Source organism: Dermacentor variabilis, chromosome 7 (genome assembly GCF_050947875.1).
Source record: "Dermacentor variabilis isolate Ectoservices chromosome 7, ASM5094787v1, whole genome shotgun sequence".
NCBI lineage: Eukaryota > Metazoa > Arthropoda > Arachnida > Ixodida > Ixodidae > Dermacentor > Dermacentor variabilis.
In genome coordinates this window covers 30,282,001-30,299,732 of record NC_134574.1, presented here as the reverse complement: position 1 = coordinate 30,299,732, position 17,732 = coordinate 30,282,001, and the positions used below count along the sequence as shown (strand labels likewise).

The following is a 17,732-nucleotide window of genomic DNA, read 5'->3' as shown; positions in this document are numbered from 1 at the left end:
TCTTAGAAGAGTAGTTTGCTGGGCCTGTTGTTGCATGGTGAACGTATAATGGTTTCCAGCAAGTACGGACGCGAGCACAAGAAGTAGAAACAGACAGGACAACGCTGGACTTACAACTGAAGTTTATTGTGAAAATGTTGCACAAATCTCCGCCACGCATGCGCATGCTGGAGTGGGCTGAGAGGATAAAGGAGGCCTACTTCAAGTAGTTCCTCCTCCCACCCTCTATTCCATTGCCCCCTTCCCTTTAAAGAGGGACAAATAAAGTTTTTCATCATCATCATCAACAAAAGTTGTACATGCCCCGTGTTGTTGCCTTTTTCGGGAAGGGGTGTGACTACAATTTCGTTATGGTTTTTGGTTGTATGCGCATGCATGAACCTGAATGCCACACAGGCTGCTACGGGGAGGAATATGATTCTTAGAAGAGTAGTTTGCTGGGCCTGTTGTTGCATGGTGAACGTATAATGGTCTCCAGCAAGTACGGACGCGAGCACAAGAAGTAGAAACAGACAGGACAACGCTGGACTTACAACTGAAGTTTATTGTGAAAATGTTGCACAAATCTCCGCCACGCATGCGCATGCTGGAGTGGGCTGAGAGGATAAAGGAGGCCTACTTCAAGTAGTTCCTCCTCCCACCCTCTATTCCATTGCCCCCTTCCCTTTAAAGAGGGACAAATAAAGTTTTTCATCATCATCATCAACAAAAGTTGTACATGCCCCGTGTTGTTGCCTTTTTCGGGAAGGGGTGTGACTACAATTCCGTTATGGTTTTTGGTTGTATGCGCATGCGTGGCGGAAATTTGTGGAATGTTTTCATAATAAACTTCAGTTGTAAGTCGAGCTTTGTCCTGTCGGTTTCTATTTCTTGTGCTCGAGTCTGTAGTTGCTGTAAACCATTATACGTTCATCATGATTCTTAGAATACGTGGAAATCGCGGTATTGCTGGATGATAGAACAGGTAGTCGCTGTCCTTGGAATGAAGGAATGAGCTTGCAAGTTTGTTACGCGAACTCGGGATGTGGAGTAAAGATAGTTAGCTGTATCCTGATCGGAGCACTTGCGGCACGTGATGGTGAATTAGCCGGCCGCGCGGCTGAATGTTGCTATGGTTGTCTTTACAGCTGCTATAATCCTGTCAAAAAGTGCGGCGCAAGTTACCCTGAATAAATTTTACGCGATTTATTAGACTGCGGCCTTTTTGCACGTGGTCGGATGCATGCTGTTAGGATCGTAGGATGAAGCTTACGTCTCAGCTTTCTGTAATGACCGAAACATTCACGTTACTTAGATTATTGCTCCTAAGGGCGTAATAGTATTTTTAGTAATGTGGAACGTATGTTACCATCGACTGTTAAATGTGTGTCACGCGCCTGCCCTAACTACTTAATCGTGTCGCTTAAGCGTCGCCTGCCGTGTTGTTTGCGTAACCGCAATTGCGATAGCAATAGTAAAAACTGTAAGGGTGGGATAACTAAATTTGTGGAGGCTTCGGTATCGTTGTCGGAGAATCTGCTGCACAGTATGGTTGGCTCGCCACGCTGCTGAATTTTCCCACGTAATTTTTTAAGCTTCTGTATGTCTTGTGCCAAACAATGCTGTACATGGGCCTTTACCGGAATGACGAAACTTTAGGGCGGCGACTTGTTAAACTGCTGCTTATTTGCTTGTCAGATGCGTCCTAGTATGATGGTGAGGTTATGCTTACGTGTCAGCTGTCTGCAACTATTCAAATGCTTACTCTACCTATTCTAGCATTGTTCGTTCGAATGCTGTCGTATTTTTAGTAATCGGGAATGTTTCTCACTTTTGACTGTTAATTAAATGTGTCACATGCCTTTGGCGATTAACCGTGTCGCTTGAGCTTCGTCTACCATTTGCTTTTTCTTTGCATAATCGCGATCACAATAGTAACCCTTAAACGGCGTAAGGCTCGAATATTGGAACTTTTTCAGGCATTTTTATCTCAATAGCCGTCCCTCTCACACATGGCAGTTTGTCAACTGAGGTGCTTCAGTTTTCATTCCTCTCGCATTTGCTATCATTTGGGCCCCCGTATTTCTGACATGCGTGCGCGACGTACTCTATACGATGACGAGATTTTTCGATACACATAATGTCATTGTATTTTAGTCAAGCTAATGTCTATATTCGGCTGATCTTGTTTTATAATTCAGATAGGAATAGTAGCGATATTCCAGGCGAAATTCCGCTGATGCGGCGTACGTACGCCGCGATGGTTGTCACTTCGAGAACGTTATTCCCGTGCAGCTATCGTGTCGAAGGCCGCGTAAACTTAGCTCAGCAAGCTCTGGAAACGCGTTGTAGCTCGAAGCAGCAAGTAACGATCGCTTGTCTCTGCTGCTTCGCTTCCGCACGCCAGCGTTCCGACAGTGAGCTACCCCTGTCATTGAGTGACATGTCTTCATGTTTGTCTTTACGCACGACACCAAGGTATTAATTTATTGAGTAAGTGAAGTGGTTACTATCATATACACTGGCGATAACACGAACAGCTGCTTAATTTTTTTATAGCCGTCTATTAAGTTGCTCTTGCAATCGTTGCTTCGCCCTTCGGGAGAAACTGCGGTGCTATTACTGTTATCAGCTCGTTTAACAGAGCCATGCTGATGTAGAGACATTAGGATAATTAATCTATCTAATTAATTTTATCTTTGCCAGGATTTGGTATTATCACTTCTTTTCCGGTGACGGTCAGGTCAGCTAGTTTGTATGAAGCCAGAAAGAATCAAAGGTGCTGTCTGAATCAGCAGATCGCTGTTGAGTGTGCATCCTGTAAACATGCACATCGTGCATAGTAATTTATTTACATGTTTTAACACGTCTTTCTTGCATACTTAAGAGCCATGTTGTGTGCCTTCCAACTTCCTGATGTCACTTTGGGTTGACATCATTCTTCGTTGTGTAAGGGTGGTTTATTTGGCTCGTAGAGCAGCAGCGACAAATACAGCACCAGCAGGTAGGGCGCAGCCACAGAGTGAACTGGGTACGAGCCACGCGATGGCAACGGGGCTTTTCAGCCTGCCGATGTTCTTCGTCGCAATCACCCCGGAATGGAAGAGTAGTCGTCGTGGCGACCTAGGAAGAGGTGAGCGGATGGTGATGCGGCTTCAGCCGGTCAATGTGCACAGTCTCTCGCCCCCGATGACGCAGATCGGGAGATGGCGATACGGGTTCGACCACGTAATTAACTGGTGATTGCGCAACCACGCTGTAGGGCCCGTGGTACTTCGGGAAGAGCTTGGATGAAAGGCCAGGAGCAGCAACAGGCGAGACCCAAAGCCACACGAGTGAGTCTAAGGAAAAGGGGTGAGGGGGAGGGCTGATGTCATGACGCTCTTTTTGGCGACACTGTTGAGCAGAAATCAAAGAACGGGCCAGTTGTCGGCATTTTCCAGTGTTCTGAGTGACCGCAGAAATAGGTGAGCATTCAGCAGGGTTCGGCCGGTACGGGAGAACAGTATCAATGGTGCTGGACGGATGGCGGCCGTAAAGGAGAAATAATGGCGAGAATCCGGTAGTGCGGGCTTGAGAGGCAGTGTTATTTTCGTATGTGACGAGTGGACGTACAAGATCCTAGTTGGAGTGGTCAGACGCAACTTACATTGATAGCATGTCACCCGGAGTTCTGTTGAATCTTTCTGTTAAGCCATTGGTCTGTGTATAATAAGTAGTTGTAATGCGGTGAATAATTTGGCATTCAGATAGGAGTGATTGCAGGACGTCCGAGAGGAATACGCGACCCCCATCGCTCAACAGTTCACGAGGTGCGCCATGGCCGAGAACGAAGTTGATTTGAATTAACAAGGCGACGTCTTTTGCTGATGCGGCAGGCAAGGCGGTTTTCCTAGCATATCATGTCAAATGATCTGCGGCAAAAACAATCCATCGGTTGTCAGCGTCAGCAGATGGATGAGGCCCGTATATATCAATGCCGACACGGTCAAATTGCTGAGCTGTGCCGGGAAGTGGCTGTAGAGGTGCGGTGGAGAGATGCGGTACCCATTTGCGTCACTGGCAGGCACTGAAGGACCGTAAGTATTTTTGGACGAAGGTGTACATCCCTCGCCAGTGATATCGTAAGCGAAGCTGTGTGTAGATTTTGGACACTCCGCCTTGACCCCACTGCGGATCAGCGTGAAAAGCGGAGCATAAGTCTTGTTGAAGGTAGCAGACCACTACTAAGAGCAATGTGCAGCCGTCATTGTGGTAGTTGCAGTGGTATAAAAGTCCGTCGCAGATAGTGAAATGCTGCGCCTGTCGGCGTAACGCTCGAGGTGCCGAAGCTGCCGAAGGATTTGTCGAAATATCGAATATCATGACGATCCATGGGTCTTTTCGCTGCTCCGAGGCCATGTCCAGGATTTCAAGTGGTGAGATGTCATGTCGGTAGGTAGAAGTACAGCTGTATGAAGTAACTGGGCACCGCGAGAGGACATCGGCGCCAGAGTGTCTGCGTCCAGGGTGATAGACCACGCGGATGTTTTATTTCTGGATGCGGAGGGCCCACCCAGCGAGGCGGCCCGACGGGTCTTTTTGGTTTGAAAACAAGCAAAGAGCGTGATGATCCATCACCATGTCAAATCATCGACCGTAGAGATATGCGCGCAATTTTTGAAGAGCCCATAGGATAGCCAGGCTCTCTTCTTCTGTTACTGAGTAATTAACCTCTGGTTTCGTAAGCGTACGACTGGCATAAGCGACCACGTATTGGGCATTAGTGTTCCATGGTTTTGCGAGCACGGCACGAAGGCCGACACTACTGGCGTCAGTATGAAGTTCTGTAGGAGCGCTTGGATCAAAATGGCGGATGATTGGCGGAGACGTGAGAAGGCGACGTGAGTGTGGAAGAGTCGTATATGCATCATCACAGGTTTCCAATGAAGCAGAAAGTTCATTCTCGCCTTGGAGGAGTTGGTTTAGTGGTGCAATAACAGCAACGAAATTGCGAACGAAACGTCGAAAATATAAGCATAGGCCAATGAAGCTGTGTAGTGCTTTCAAGTTAGTGGGCTTCGGGAATTCAGATACGGCTCGAAGTTTGGCAGGATCAGGAAGAATGCCTTGTTTGGAGACAACGTGGCCTAATATAGTCAGTTTTCCAGATGCAAATTGGCACTTTTGAAGTCAGGCTGGAGACCAGCATTCCGGACACAGGTAAAAACTTGATGTAAACGGCGACGATGGGTCCGAAAGTAGGGGGAAGGACGACAACGTCATTGGGTAGCCGAGACAAGAATGCCACTTCAGGTAGCGTAGGATCCCGTCCGTCATGCGTCAAAGGTGGCGGGCGCGTTCCACAGACCGAACGGCATTACAGTGAATTTATACAAGCCGTCTGGTGTTATGAACGCGGTTTTAGAACAGTCAGCGTCAGCCATGGCCACGTGCCAGTAGCCAGCGCGGAGTTCTAAGGACGAAAAAAACTGCGATCCTTGCAAACAGTCAAGTGAGACTTCAATACGTGGCAACTGGTATACATCCTTTCGGGTAATCTTGCTAAGTCTTCGATAATCGACGCAAAATCGTTTGGTGACGTCTTTTTTTAACTCCGACTACTGGCGATGCCCAGGGACAATTAGAAGGCTGGGTGACACCGCGATTGAGTATATTGTGTACTTGGTCATTGATAACGCGTCTTTCAGTCGCGGACATAAAGGACATGATATAAAGGACCTCCTGAATGGTGACACGAGCGGTGCAAGCGCCGGATGGCGCGACGTGCTGTGGGTTGGCAGTCCGAAGGGACAGTCCAGAAAGCAGCATCGTCAGTTTTCCTATCTTGCCGCAAATACGGGCATCTGTCGCTGAGAGGGCAGCGACGGTGTCTACAAGTGCTAGCTTCAATGTTCCTTCTAATGCGTTTTCAATAACGTTATTCTGAGATGTTTGAGGCCTTATAGATTTCGCTGACAGCACAGCCCTCGCCTCCGGAACTGCGATTTTTAGTTTTCCTAGCACAGAGGGCTCCGCTGCCTGTGTATGGAGGAATGGTAGCGGCGGCGAAGAGAAGGTGAACAGCGAGCAGAGAATGCGGTCTCGAAGACAGGAGGAGATTCAAAGGTATATGAACAGTTGCGACGTTGCTGGAAATATGGCGCATATGGGCGCACACTGTTGGGGACGTTTGGAGTAAGCAGGCGACAGTGATGTGCCACGTATCCAGCACGGGCACTATGAAAAAAAATCGGACGATTGTCTTTCCTGCGCCAATGGTCTTGCGGTCGCGTATAGTGCGCCAGAGGTTGGATGGGAGGGGATACGGGTGGGCCCAAAGGTGGGCGCAGGAGACCGTAGGTCTGTGGCGCAGGCCTCCACGCAACTTCGGCGTAGGTCAGGGAAGCGGCCGTCGGAGCCTGCTGGAGCGAAGACGAAATGTGGTCGGCTGCCTGCTACTTGATGACAAATTGGAGAGCGGACGCCAACGGAACACTCGATTGGCCGTGTGTAAGTGGAATAATAGAAAGCTTACGGACCACATCCTCGCCGATGAACTCCTTGATTTGTAGCAGCAGCGAAGTGTTGTCCGAGGCAACAGCCAAGCTCGACATTGAAGGGCCTGAGGAGCAGATTGGCGGCCTGCTATGCGTTGTTTGGGTAGTTCGTCGAAGCTCTGACACAGACTGCCGGGTTCAGAGACTGTCGACGGATTTTTCGTCAACAGCATCTAGAAGGCGTAGCCTTCAATGCCTTTTAAGATATGGCGGATCTTCTCGGCATCAGCCATTGTGATGCTAACGCCGTTACAGATGTCTACAACATCTTCTATATAACTGGTAAATGTCTCCCCGCACTCTTGCGCACAGCCACTCAAACGTTGTACACCGCGAAGCTTGCGAACGGCGGGGCGTGCAAATAACTCTGTCACGTTTGTCATCAAGGCCGTCCACGTCGTGAGACCAAGTTCCTGGTTGCGGTGCCACACGCTGGCGACACCGCATAAGTGAAAGGACATGTAATTCAGTTTTTGGTGTGGTCCCACTGGTTGGGGATTGGAGCCAGCCAGCGTAGTCAGCGAGCCAGTCTTCTACGTCATGGTCTTCGGTACCACTGAAGATGGGTGGGTCGCGTTGACGCAACGGGCCGGGCAGACCATGGTAGTCACTGGGGCAGCGCGTTGTGGTTGTGATGGTCTTTGTTCGGGTATAATGAAGACGGACTGCGGTGTCCGATTACGAAATTCCAGAATTCCGGTTGTTACCAACAGTTCCACCAATTGTAAGGGGGGTTTATTCGGCTCGTAAAGCAGCAGCAACAAACTCAGCACCAGCAGGTAGGGCGCTGCCAGAGAGCGAATTGGGTACGAGGTACGCCAATGCCAACAGGGCTTTTCAGCCTGTAGTTGTTTTTCGTCACAGTCGCTATTCATTACTGAGGCAAGCCCACGCAATTCTGCTTTCATAGCTAATTTTCTTACCACCAATGAGCTGCAATGCTCATTTTCGTGTCTGCAACAACTAAAGCCAGCCTGTAGCAACCTTTAGCAAATTATCTAGTCATCAACATGCCTGTGATTTTTTCAGAAGTATTTGTATCTGCAGTCATGGAAGAACAGCCACATCAGCCTCTGGTCTTTTTCATTTAGGTCGTCTGATAGCCGGGGCTTCTTGGGATGAATTTTTGTTTGTGCAAAAGCAAGCCCAAACAAATCCTGTTAACTTTTGGGAAGGGTGAACTGAAGGAATGAATTTTTGTGTCGGTGACCACTGAAGCGACCATGCTGCAAGGTTTTAGTGAACTGTGTAGTCGCCAAAGTACCTGTGACGCCTTCAGCAGTACTTGCCTGGGACCACGGAAGAAAAGTCTCATTCAGCCTCTGTTAATTTTCTTAGATGCCTTCGAGCCTGCGAACTATTGAGGTGAATTTGTATATGTGACCACTCAAGCACAGCCATGATTTTGTAAATTGTAGTACCTGTGAACTCTGCCTTTGTGCCTGAGCAAGTATCTTGTAACTGTTTTTCTACCTGTGAACTTTCCAGTTATGTTCTTGTCTGTAAGCGCTAAAGTAATCTTTTAAAAATTGAATAATCGAAAAAATATCTCTCAAATGTTTAATATTTCTACTGCGTGCGACCGCTGAACCGTGCTAGCAGAAAGCCTGAATGAAGTAGCTTTCTTGCTCGCTGTGACACCTGTGAACTTTTCAGCAAATATTGCGTTTATGTGCCTGCAACCGCTTAAGTTAGCCAGCTCGCAGTAGGCCTTCTACTAACTTGCTTAGTGTGCCATCCTTACAAAGTTATTTCAATATTATTTTATTGGTCAAATTGTGTCAGGAAAATATTAGCGCAATTGAAAAGGCCTCATCACGACTCGAAAATGTATGCTCTGGTGACCTTCGCAAGAATTTTACATGGGGCAGAGTGCACCTGCACTATAAATTGGTGACTACAGAGCAGCTGTTTGGGTCTACTAACATTGAATTAGTATCAAGTAACATCGTTAACGCCTAATGTAGTTGTGAAATCTTGAGCATAACTTCTGTTAGTGTGTGTAAAACTGAAGACAGCCTGCAGAAAGACTCCTTTACCTTCCTTCAGTGGCTAGCATATGTGAACTTTCCAGTATTATTTGCGTTGATGTGCCTGCAACCACGGAAGTGAAGCCGCAGCAAGCTTCATGATAACTTCCGCAGTGTCGCCACTGCGAGTTCCTAAATGTTCTTGTTACACAAAGTATATTTGGAAACATATTATTCCCTGCAAATATTTAGTGGCCCTAGTGCATCATCACCTGCAATAACTGGGCTTGTATGATTAAATGGTTAAGTCTTATATATTTTGCTTGACCTGCTTTACTGAAAGCTGCTGAGTGCATTTGAGAATTGAACTTGTGATATTGCTGCAACTGTTTTGTTGAAGTCAACGGTGCATTTTAATGAGTTTGTCAAATGATTCTGCAGCCTGTAGAACATAGTTCTGTGGCTTCGTTCTGTTAGCACAAAAAATACATAATTTGTCTCTCCTGAGTGATTGTAGGTTGTGCTGTATCTATTCATTTAATATATCTTTATTATTGTATACGTAATGTATTAGGTTACCATAGCAGGGAATTATGTGCACAATGCTTAGATACACAGCAGTCTACTTCGGCATGCTTCGAGATGTGGTCAGCTCTATTCGGGGCTTGAGGAATAACCCTATTATGTTAATTTGTAATAATATCGACGCCCTGTGGATATCCTAAATCCACAACCAAATGTCCGAGAAGCGTCCTACATCCCGACAGAAATGCAATAAGAGTAATCCATATTTAAGCATCTGATGGTCGTCCAAATATCCCATTCTGACATCCATGGTATGTTTCTAGGAACGTGAATTCCTGTGCATGGGACAATTCCAAGGACATGCAAAGATGATTCATCGAATTTTTACACACGTTCTAGGGACGTCCGAATGTCCCATTTCGAACATTTGTTTCATGTCTGCAGGACTTTGGTGGTGGGTCGTCGTTCCAACACCTCTCCTACGCGCAAATATATTGCTAACGGCTAGCCCTCGTCACCCGTCGTAAACTACAAGTACCTTGGAGTTCAACTGACTAACGCTCCCTCCTTTATGCGTCCACCCAGACTACATTTCGAGCAACTTTAACCAGACGATTGGTTATCCACGCCGGAATTTTCACTCTGCACCACGTTCTCATAAACTGTCTCCTTATGAAACATTCATCATACTGAAACTGGAATACGCCTCTACACTTTGGCTCATTATCAGCTCACCCTCATTGACACACTTGAATGTATTCAGAATAGCGCCGCTCGTTTCATCGTTGCTAATTATTCACGTCACGCCAGGGTGGCGCCGATGAATATCAGTTTAAATCTTGCAGATCTTTCACTGTACCGCAAGTGGTCCCGTCGTTGCCTCTTCCATACAGTTTACCATTATAAGTCCGCTTTGAAACAAGCTATCTTTTATCCACCCACCTACACTTCATCCAGGTTATATCACAAATATAAAGTAGAAGTACCTGCCTTCCATACGAATATGTTTAGCGATTCTTTCAACCCTAGGAGAAGCTTTGACTGCAACCAACGTGGTTGCACCATCGCTCTTATGCCATACGCTGACAAATTCAAATTTGCTGTTTACAGTGCTTTTCCCTGAAGCAATGCAACCCGCCGTGGTTGCTTAGTGGCTATCGTTTTGGACTGCTAAGCACTCGGTCTGGGGTTGAAATGCCAGCCACGGCGGGCGAATTTCGATGGCCACAAATGCGAACACGACCGTGTACTTCTATTTAAGTGCACGGTAAAAAACCCCAGCTGGTCCAAATATCTGGAGTCTCCCACTATGGCATGCCTCATAATCATAACGTGGTCTTGGAACGCAAAACCGATAATTTATTACAACTTTTATTTCAACCAATGTATGGTTATTCTGTTTTCTCGCACTCTCGCCATCTGTCCTTGAGAGTATTTGAAACAAATAAATTAAAGGAAGGAGCAGAGCTGCAGTTTATTACCGCGGAACGTTTTCGTCGTTTCGGTTTACAGGTGGTAGTGACGCTAGTAGAGAACTCTGGAGACTTCTTGGAAGGACTCACGCGCAGGCATTCCCCGTAGAGAAGACCGGCAGGTGGAATACGCTCGCTCCATGGGACTGTTGGGCATGTGCTTGTTATTGTAGTTTTTTTCCTTGCTGCTATATCATTGTGTACGTGCCAAGCAACTACCGAGCGTAAGTGGACATTCAGAACATACACGCACATATATATATATATATATATACTGAGGGAAGAGGTCTGAAGGCAACGTCGTGACATTTCTTTTCTTTCTGCCCAAATGCAGTAATGCACCATTATATATATATGTATATATATATATATATATATATATTCGTGAACTGCAGTCCACTGTTCTAAAATTGACAATATTACTCACCTACATAACGGATATTTATTTTTATTATTTCGTTGCACAATTTCCCATTCGCAACTAGTTCACATCATACACCAATAATTACTTGGCATTACGTAATCATAAGTAACCGTATACACATCTATGACCAACTCTTTCTATGAACGATTGATAATTTTATAGCTTTCTCTTGAAGGCTTCGCGACAATGCCTAAATTCAAGCGCAGTTCAGGGAAGTGAGGGTTCGGACGTGTTCCCAGGGCCTCTCGTAGACTACGGCCGTGCAGGTTGCCTTTGCCTGTAATGAAAAACCATGGATATGCAATAATTTAATATTTAGATAATGCCAAAAAGAAAAGAAGCTACGGAGACTTATCTCAAAAACTAGCTGTAGCGAACGTCATATAAAGCGGCGTCAACAAAATGCAATGGCGGGCTTACAAGTTGCAAGTGCAAGTTGAAATGAAGCGGCAAAGACCAGTGAAGTCACGTCACAGAACAGTCAAGGTTAGTGAGTATGTTTAGCATTGTAATCAACAAGTGTTTCATGTAGACCAAACTGCACCAATAGCACAGTGGGGAAGGATTAAATTTGGGGGATACGAAAAGTGTTACATGATTCTCGAATAAAGGTCGGCAGTTTGGTGTTTAACATTCTTCTGGCTCTATGACTGGCGCCTTAAAAACAGGCTCTAGAGGTTACTGCTCAAATTCCGTGGTATTTTTTAGTATATCTGTTTCACTTCTTGCGCAGCGAAATGCGAAATGACAGGCAGACAGATGTAATCATGCATATTATGTTTCTGCAGGATTTTATGGCACCAGTAACCGATATTCGGTGATAGTGAGATTTCAGACCAAAAGGCTACAATTGTTGCGGTTCCTTATTGGTTTGCAGAATGCACGCATGCAAAAATGTGGGTGAAAATTACTTAAGCAAAGGGATTCTTTGATTAAAATACCCCTGCAAACAGCGAGGAGTATAAGCATGTTGCAAAAACAAACCGTCCATTCAAACAGCTATGCAAAACAGCAGTTTACAGTTTTTTTGCATATGTTCACGCTATATTTCTGTAGAATTATCAGTTATCAGCAAGATTTACGGCGTCCTGCCTTGTTTTGTTAACAATCTGAAAGTTTGTCAGCGTTATTTGACAAAGTGCCTGGTAAGGCACAGCAGCTTGACAGCATATACCTGATTTGCAATACTGTATTAAATGAGTAAGTGGAACATCTTCAAGTGGCGCAGATCATAGCTAGTTCCGCCATGTAATGCAGGCAATAGTAAAGATGTCAGAAAATATTGCTTGATTTCAAAATGTGAGAGCGAAATGGTTTGTACGCATGCTGATTTCCCACATTTCTTTGAACTATGCCAGGGTAGTATTTACAATCTGCTCCAATTCTGCTGAGGCAAAATGAACTTCGCCTGTGAAATTTTCCGACTTGAAATATTATTTAACACTCATGTACATATTTCTTAGGTTGTTGGAATATGGCTCTTATCTACATCAGAGAGCTAGGTCCCCATCCTTATTTGGACGCTGTTCTTGGAGCTTCTTTGATCTCCGGTCTCTCAAACTTTTATATTTGCGGAATTTGCCAAACCAAGAAGAAAAGCTGTGAAGTGCACGAGATAACTTGATATATTCGGGTGCTTCTGTTTGTACAAACAAAGAATGCTTAAGGCATGCATGTGTTTACAGGGAGAACTGCGTTACAAATTCGACAGTGTCGAAAGAAAAGAACGCTGCTCCGAGCATTCATTTCGTTTCCGCTCATTCTCCGTGACGGTACGTAGAGTTAATAAGAACTTCAAAACCCAGAAAATCGTATCGGCTGCAAAATGGCTCTGCATAGTCCTGCGTTATGAACTTCAGGCTTGAAAGTACTTAAGAACTGTTCATAGAGATAAATACAACTTGAAAGCCTAGAGAAGTGTATCGGATGCAAAAAGAACTACGCATAGTCCTGTGGTATGGACTTCAGGTTTATGAGTAGTTGAGCATTGTTTACCGTGCCATAGCTGATTATATCAAGCTGCTCAATTATGAATACAATAATCATTAACAGACAAAAATCAACGTTGTCATTTAGCGATACCTTAGAATGAATGCGTAAAACATTGAAGGGCGTATTTGACATCACAAACTGACTTTAACTACAATACAGCTCTCTAGATAATTTTTATGCTGCGAAAAAGTGTAATATGCACCCATGTAGCATATGTGTGCATCACAGTGCCGGTGAATATTTATGTTTGTTGGAAAAGAGCATGCATCTCATTAACCTGATGCTTTAGTCTACCTGGGTAGCTGGGACTCTGTGGATGCTTCGCCCAGACTGCCATTTGTTTTGTCTATTTTTTTGTCTGATTTTCATAGTACCTGACGAAAAAATGAAGTAAAACTGTACAGTCAATATGAAAAACGGTGCATGTAAAGCATTATGGCATGTGCGCGTGTGTTAGAAGCGTCTCAAAAGCATTATTCACGAAACCCATGTTGTTTTTGCGCTAACGACAGGGACCATTACGCTTACAACAACAGAAAAACATGCATAGTTTCTTTTCGCTATGTAAGTGCACTGGTATGTATAGGTGGCGAATATGTATATTTAAAACTTTTGTATTGGCAGCTTGACTTGTAGAACACCGCCGGGAAATGCCAGATTTCCGTATAATTCCAGAATTTTATATTATTGTAATGCTTTTTTTCCCGAAAACATTAAAAGCAACTACCCAGAATGCTTAGCCGACAAGAGTGATAAAGTATAAGCTCATACATTTCTAGTATCTTATATGGGCGTTTGCTGAACGTTATATCGTGACCCGTCATACCGATAACGCCCTGCCGCGTTGTTTCTACAAGCGATGTTTTGATTGTGTTGCGTGAACATAAACGGCAGCAAATAATTACACAGTCCTACAAGTCCATAGGCCGTTCAAACTAAATTTCACACTATTTTTACGACGCAGGTCAAATGGTTTCATCCCACTGAAGAGAAATATCAATGCGACTCAGTGCGGGCGGGTTTCTCCGTGTCGGTGAATGCAATGTTGTTGGGTAGAAAGATATAATTGTGCACCTTCTGTATGACTCTCATTTTGTGCACAAAGAAAATGTGCTGCCCCACGGTCGAAAAGAATTACAACCATCGCCTTAAGAAAAACAATTCATGGATCATGGCCCTAGCGAACATCGGCTCTAATAGATCCAAAGCACTGCTGAAAAACACCAGCACTGAATGAAAAACTGCCACCGTTGTCACACTCTTTCCTGTTGCTTATACAAACTCTCTTCGCATGCGTTATTGTATTGTGCTTAGCTTTTCTACCCTTCTTGCTCTCCTGGCCCCCGTGCTGTAATTGGCCGCAGGACAGTTACTTTGGTTAAAGTGTCTGCCTTTTTCTCCTAACTTTTGTCTTGAGAAACTTGCGCAGAGAAATTTAATAATGCTTACCTGATTATCCTTCGGCGGGCAACGTTCAGCGTTGTACTCAACTTCACCTATTATGCAATCGGATCCGGCAATGGTGAAAGTTATGCGGTAGTTGACGCCAGCAACTACCTGCAAATATTTGACCAGACACAAATTTCGTTTTCTATCTTATTTTTTATTTATACAAGTACCTGCAGCACCACAAGAGCAGTTTTTCAGCGGATGGTCAGCATGATTAATAAACCCACACATGCTACCTGAAGGCACCAATGTTGCCGGATTCGAGACCCTCGTTATGTAATAAACGACAAGGGAGGGGGTTAACCGAGGGTCTCGATTTTTATTAGTCATATCATAAGAAGCCAAAAAACGCTGACGCCTTCATTGATGCATTCACACTGACATTGATGCCTTCAGGTAGCATGTCTGGGTTTATTGAGCAATTGCCATCACCCAAAAAGATCACGTTCTCGTGACGCCTGCGGCAAAAAGACGTTCCACGTCCGCCGCCAAGGTATGTGAGTGGTGGTGCTGGCTAACCCTCCAAGGGTTCTACTATAGGGCACATAAATACCCAAGAAAGTGGATGGGGAAACAACGCCGTGGTAGCTCAATTGGTAGAGCATCGCACGCGAAATTCGAAGGTTGTGGGTTCGGTTCCCCCCTGCGGCAAGCTGTTTTTTCCATCCACTTTAATTTCCATTAATTAAACACTTCGTTATTTCATTTATTAAGCACAAGTAATTTCCCCTTTGTTGTCCTTGGCGTCAGTGTTTGTTGGCTTCTTATGACAATTTTCTATAATGTGCCTTTAAGCAATATGTATGAAACTGCGTGCAAAACGACTGCTGGCGGCACCTGTCTATATAAAAAAGAAAATATGTTTTAATAAAAAATACCCATTCCGAAGCATAAACTTGAAGCCCTTAGCAAGCTGGCCAGATTTGATCGGAAATGCGGTATAAAGAGTTGACGTTATGTGTTCCATTTTTCAAGCGGTTGTTATCTGCAATGAATGGCGCCGTTTAAAGGTGGGCTGCGTATACGAGCGACGTACAAAATAGGCAGCATACGCAGTAGTTCCACTTGGAGTGAGCCATTTATGTCCGTAGAAGTTTTGTTCTACTTTTCGCATTATATACGTTGTTTTAGGCCGGTATTGACTAGGAGTGTGCATAAAGTAATAGATGGCAGAACAACAGTCATAACGATGTTGATCTCTAAAATGTGTAATGTCTCACTACATTATTTTACAAACGCAGCACTCAGTGAATTGTAGTACTGGCAGGACATACTACTGAATGCTCTCTGTGAATGCAGATATAATATAAAAATGCACAATGAACGATAACAGCTACAATTTATTGAATTTAAGGCTCCGGAATAAAACTGAACTGCAGCATATCGTTTAGGAAAAAGAATAAGTTAGTCGATGTGAGCTCTCGCGTCCATCAAGAACATTTTGGTAGAAATGGATTAAAATATTTTTAAGCTGCAGAGCAAAGCAGTAAACTTTACATCAAGATTTATATTTCGAAACTCGTTGCGTACCTGAGTCTCCACCTTTGTGAGCTCGAGAACTGTGTCGTACTTCTGCAGACCTTCGATGCGCTGAGCCACAGCGAAGTGGGCCAGCTCTTTGTACTTTGGGCTCGACGAGGGTTGCTTCGTCGACCAGCCTCCGGGAATTGCGAGGGTGACAGCGAACAGCGCTGTTAGGAGGACTGCAATCATACCTGCGCTCTGAGACATGGCCGTTTTCTTTCGCAGAGTTTCAGGAGGCAAAAATTCGTGAACGATTGGCGTGCTCGTTTCTGGCGACGGCAGCTGTGGTTTGAGCACGGCCCCTTCGTCTTTTTTATCATCAACCGCGACGCGTCAGCTGGTGTAAAGAGCAAGAAAATACCAACGGTTACCATGCCACGATAAGCTAAGAGATAAGCTGGCAGGAAGTGCAATACGGACTCAAAAGAAAATAAAAAAATAAAGAAGATAGTGCCTCGCAGATAAGAGCCGTGGAGGTATTATCACTAGACGATATGCGCAGTGTTCGGCTTTCTATGGACAGCCATGAGAGGTTTTAGTTTCATGCTGCCGTCTATTTGCATTGGCATTGCTGTGTAACGTGTGACCGTACTGATGGCTTTCACATTTGCAACAGAATAACGCCGTGTTTTCACTACTGCAGAAGAACAAAAATATTGGCGCTTAACGACGTCACGCTCTACAGCTACCTACGAATATTACTGAGATATTCGAGCGACAAGAGTTTCAAATTCAACTAAATACAGAAAGGATAGCAAAGAATCATACAGGTTTTAAACAATGAAAATGCTCGGAGGTGTACTTTCTTTACGGCAATTGCTATGCGGTCATGGAGCGGTTTCAGTGTTACCATTACATTAAACATTACATTACATTAAATAAACGTTGTTCAAGTAAAATTATAAACCACATTTCTCCCTTACTTATTTTTGTAATGTACCCAGCTACAAGATGTGGTTCACAAAGTTTAGCTTTCCGAATTCTGTCCGGGAACTCTCAGTTAATGAAGGTGAACATGATGAACGTTTAGCTCTTTATTGACGGCAAACCCAATCTCTCAACTTCGATTGCACATTATACATGTACCACCAAATTTATCACCCGTTCATTTTAAAGTGCTGGATGCATGGTACAGCGGCAGGTAGCTGCGTGTTACCCACGAGGGTTTTGTTTTTGATTCAGTAAGAAACTATTTGTTCCTTTGCTTTTACACTTTTTGTAACTGTCGTTCTCTGATTCATTTGTTTCCGTATTATTTTTCTTAACTTTTTTATTAGAATAACTGCTTTTAGGGCATTTGACACACTTTCCAGTACCTACTTATGTCCGTGCCACTCGATACCCATAAATATTTTACGCTAACTTATGTCGCTGGGTATGTGCCGTTCTTTAATGACAAAAGAAAACCACTCGAAATTTCTCCCGTGATAGGTAGCATCAAATCAGCGTCGTATACATTCAGACACTCTCGTCTGGGTACCAAGCTAGATATGTGCCATGGGCGGAGTTCGTGGCGGTTTAGCGCTGGATGAGTCCGGCTGCACTACACTAATATAAATGAGGCGCTTTGGCGATGCCAGTACAGTGTGTTGCTACTTTGCTTCGGTGCTAACAATAATAAAATCAACAGTCCTCCATAACTGGCTTCTGCCAATTTTCGATAAAATTAACGTGCAATGAGCTAGTTTTCAGGGAGTTTTTTTTTCACCAATCCTCGAAGTTGCAAATAGCTATCATAATGCGCTACCATTCTTAGAGTACTTTACGCAATTTCTGAAGGCTATGTATCTGCATATGTATATTTAGATACAACCTTTTTTCTCCCACCTGTCTCACTGTTTAGCGCTTGGTCGAATCT

The 17,732-nt window shown here is 44.5% G+C and overlaps 1 protein-coding gene across 1 annotated transcript; it reads right to left on the bottom strand.

The window, feature by feature from the left end:
- Positions 1 to 10,917: 10,917 nt before the first annotated feature.
- LOC142587389 (cystatin-2-like) lies at positions 10,918 to 16,183 on the bottom strand. The gene is made up of 3 exons (XM_075698355.1): positions 15,881 to 16,183; positions 14,351 to 14,458; positions 10,918 to 11,186 (listed from the first exon to the last, which is right to left on the bottom strand). Exons 1-3 carry the CDS (start codon positions 16,079 to 16,081, stop codon positions 11,106 to 11,108), a joined length of 390 nt encoding a protein of 129 aa, XP_075554470.1. The 5' UTR covers positions 16,082 to 16,183; the 3' UTR covers positions 10,918 to 11,105.
- Between the last annotated feature and the right edge of the window lie 1,549 nt (positions 16,184 to 17,732).

Coding starts and splice junctions, on each gene's coding strand:
- LOC142587389 (XM_075698355.1), bottom strand. CDS start 16,081: ATGTCTCAGAGCGCAGGTATGATTGCAGTCCTCCTAACAGCGCTGTTC. Junction 14,459..15,880: donor TCACAAAGGTGGAGACTCAG/GTACGCAACGAG, acceptor AAATATTTGCAG/GTAGTTGCTGGCGTCAACTA. Junction 11,187..14,350: donor GCCCGCCGAAGGATAATCAG/GTAAGCATTATT, acceptor TTTTCATTACAG/GCAAAGGCAACCTGCACGGC.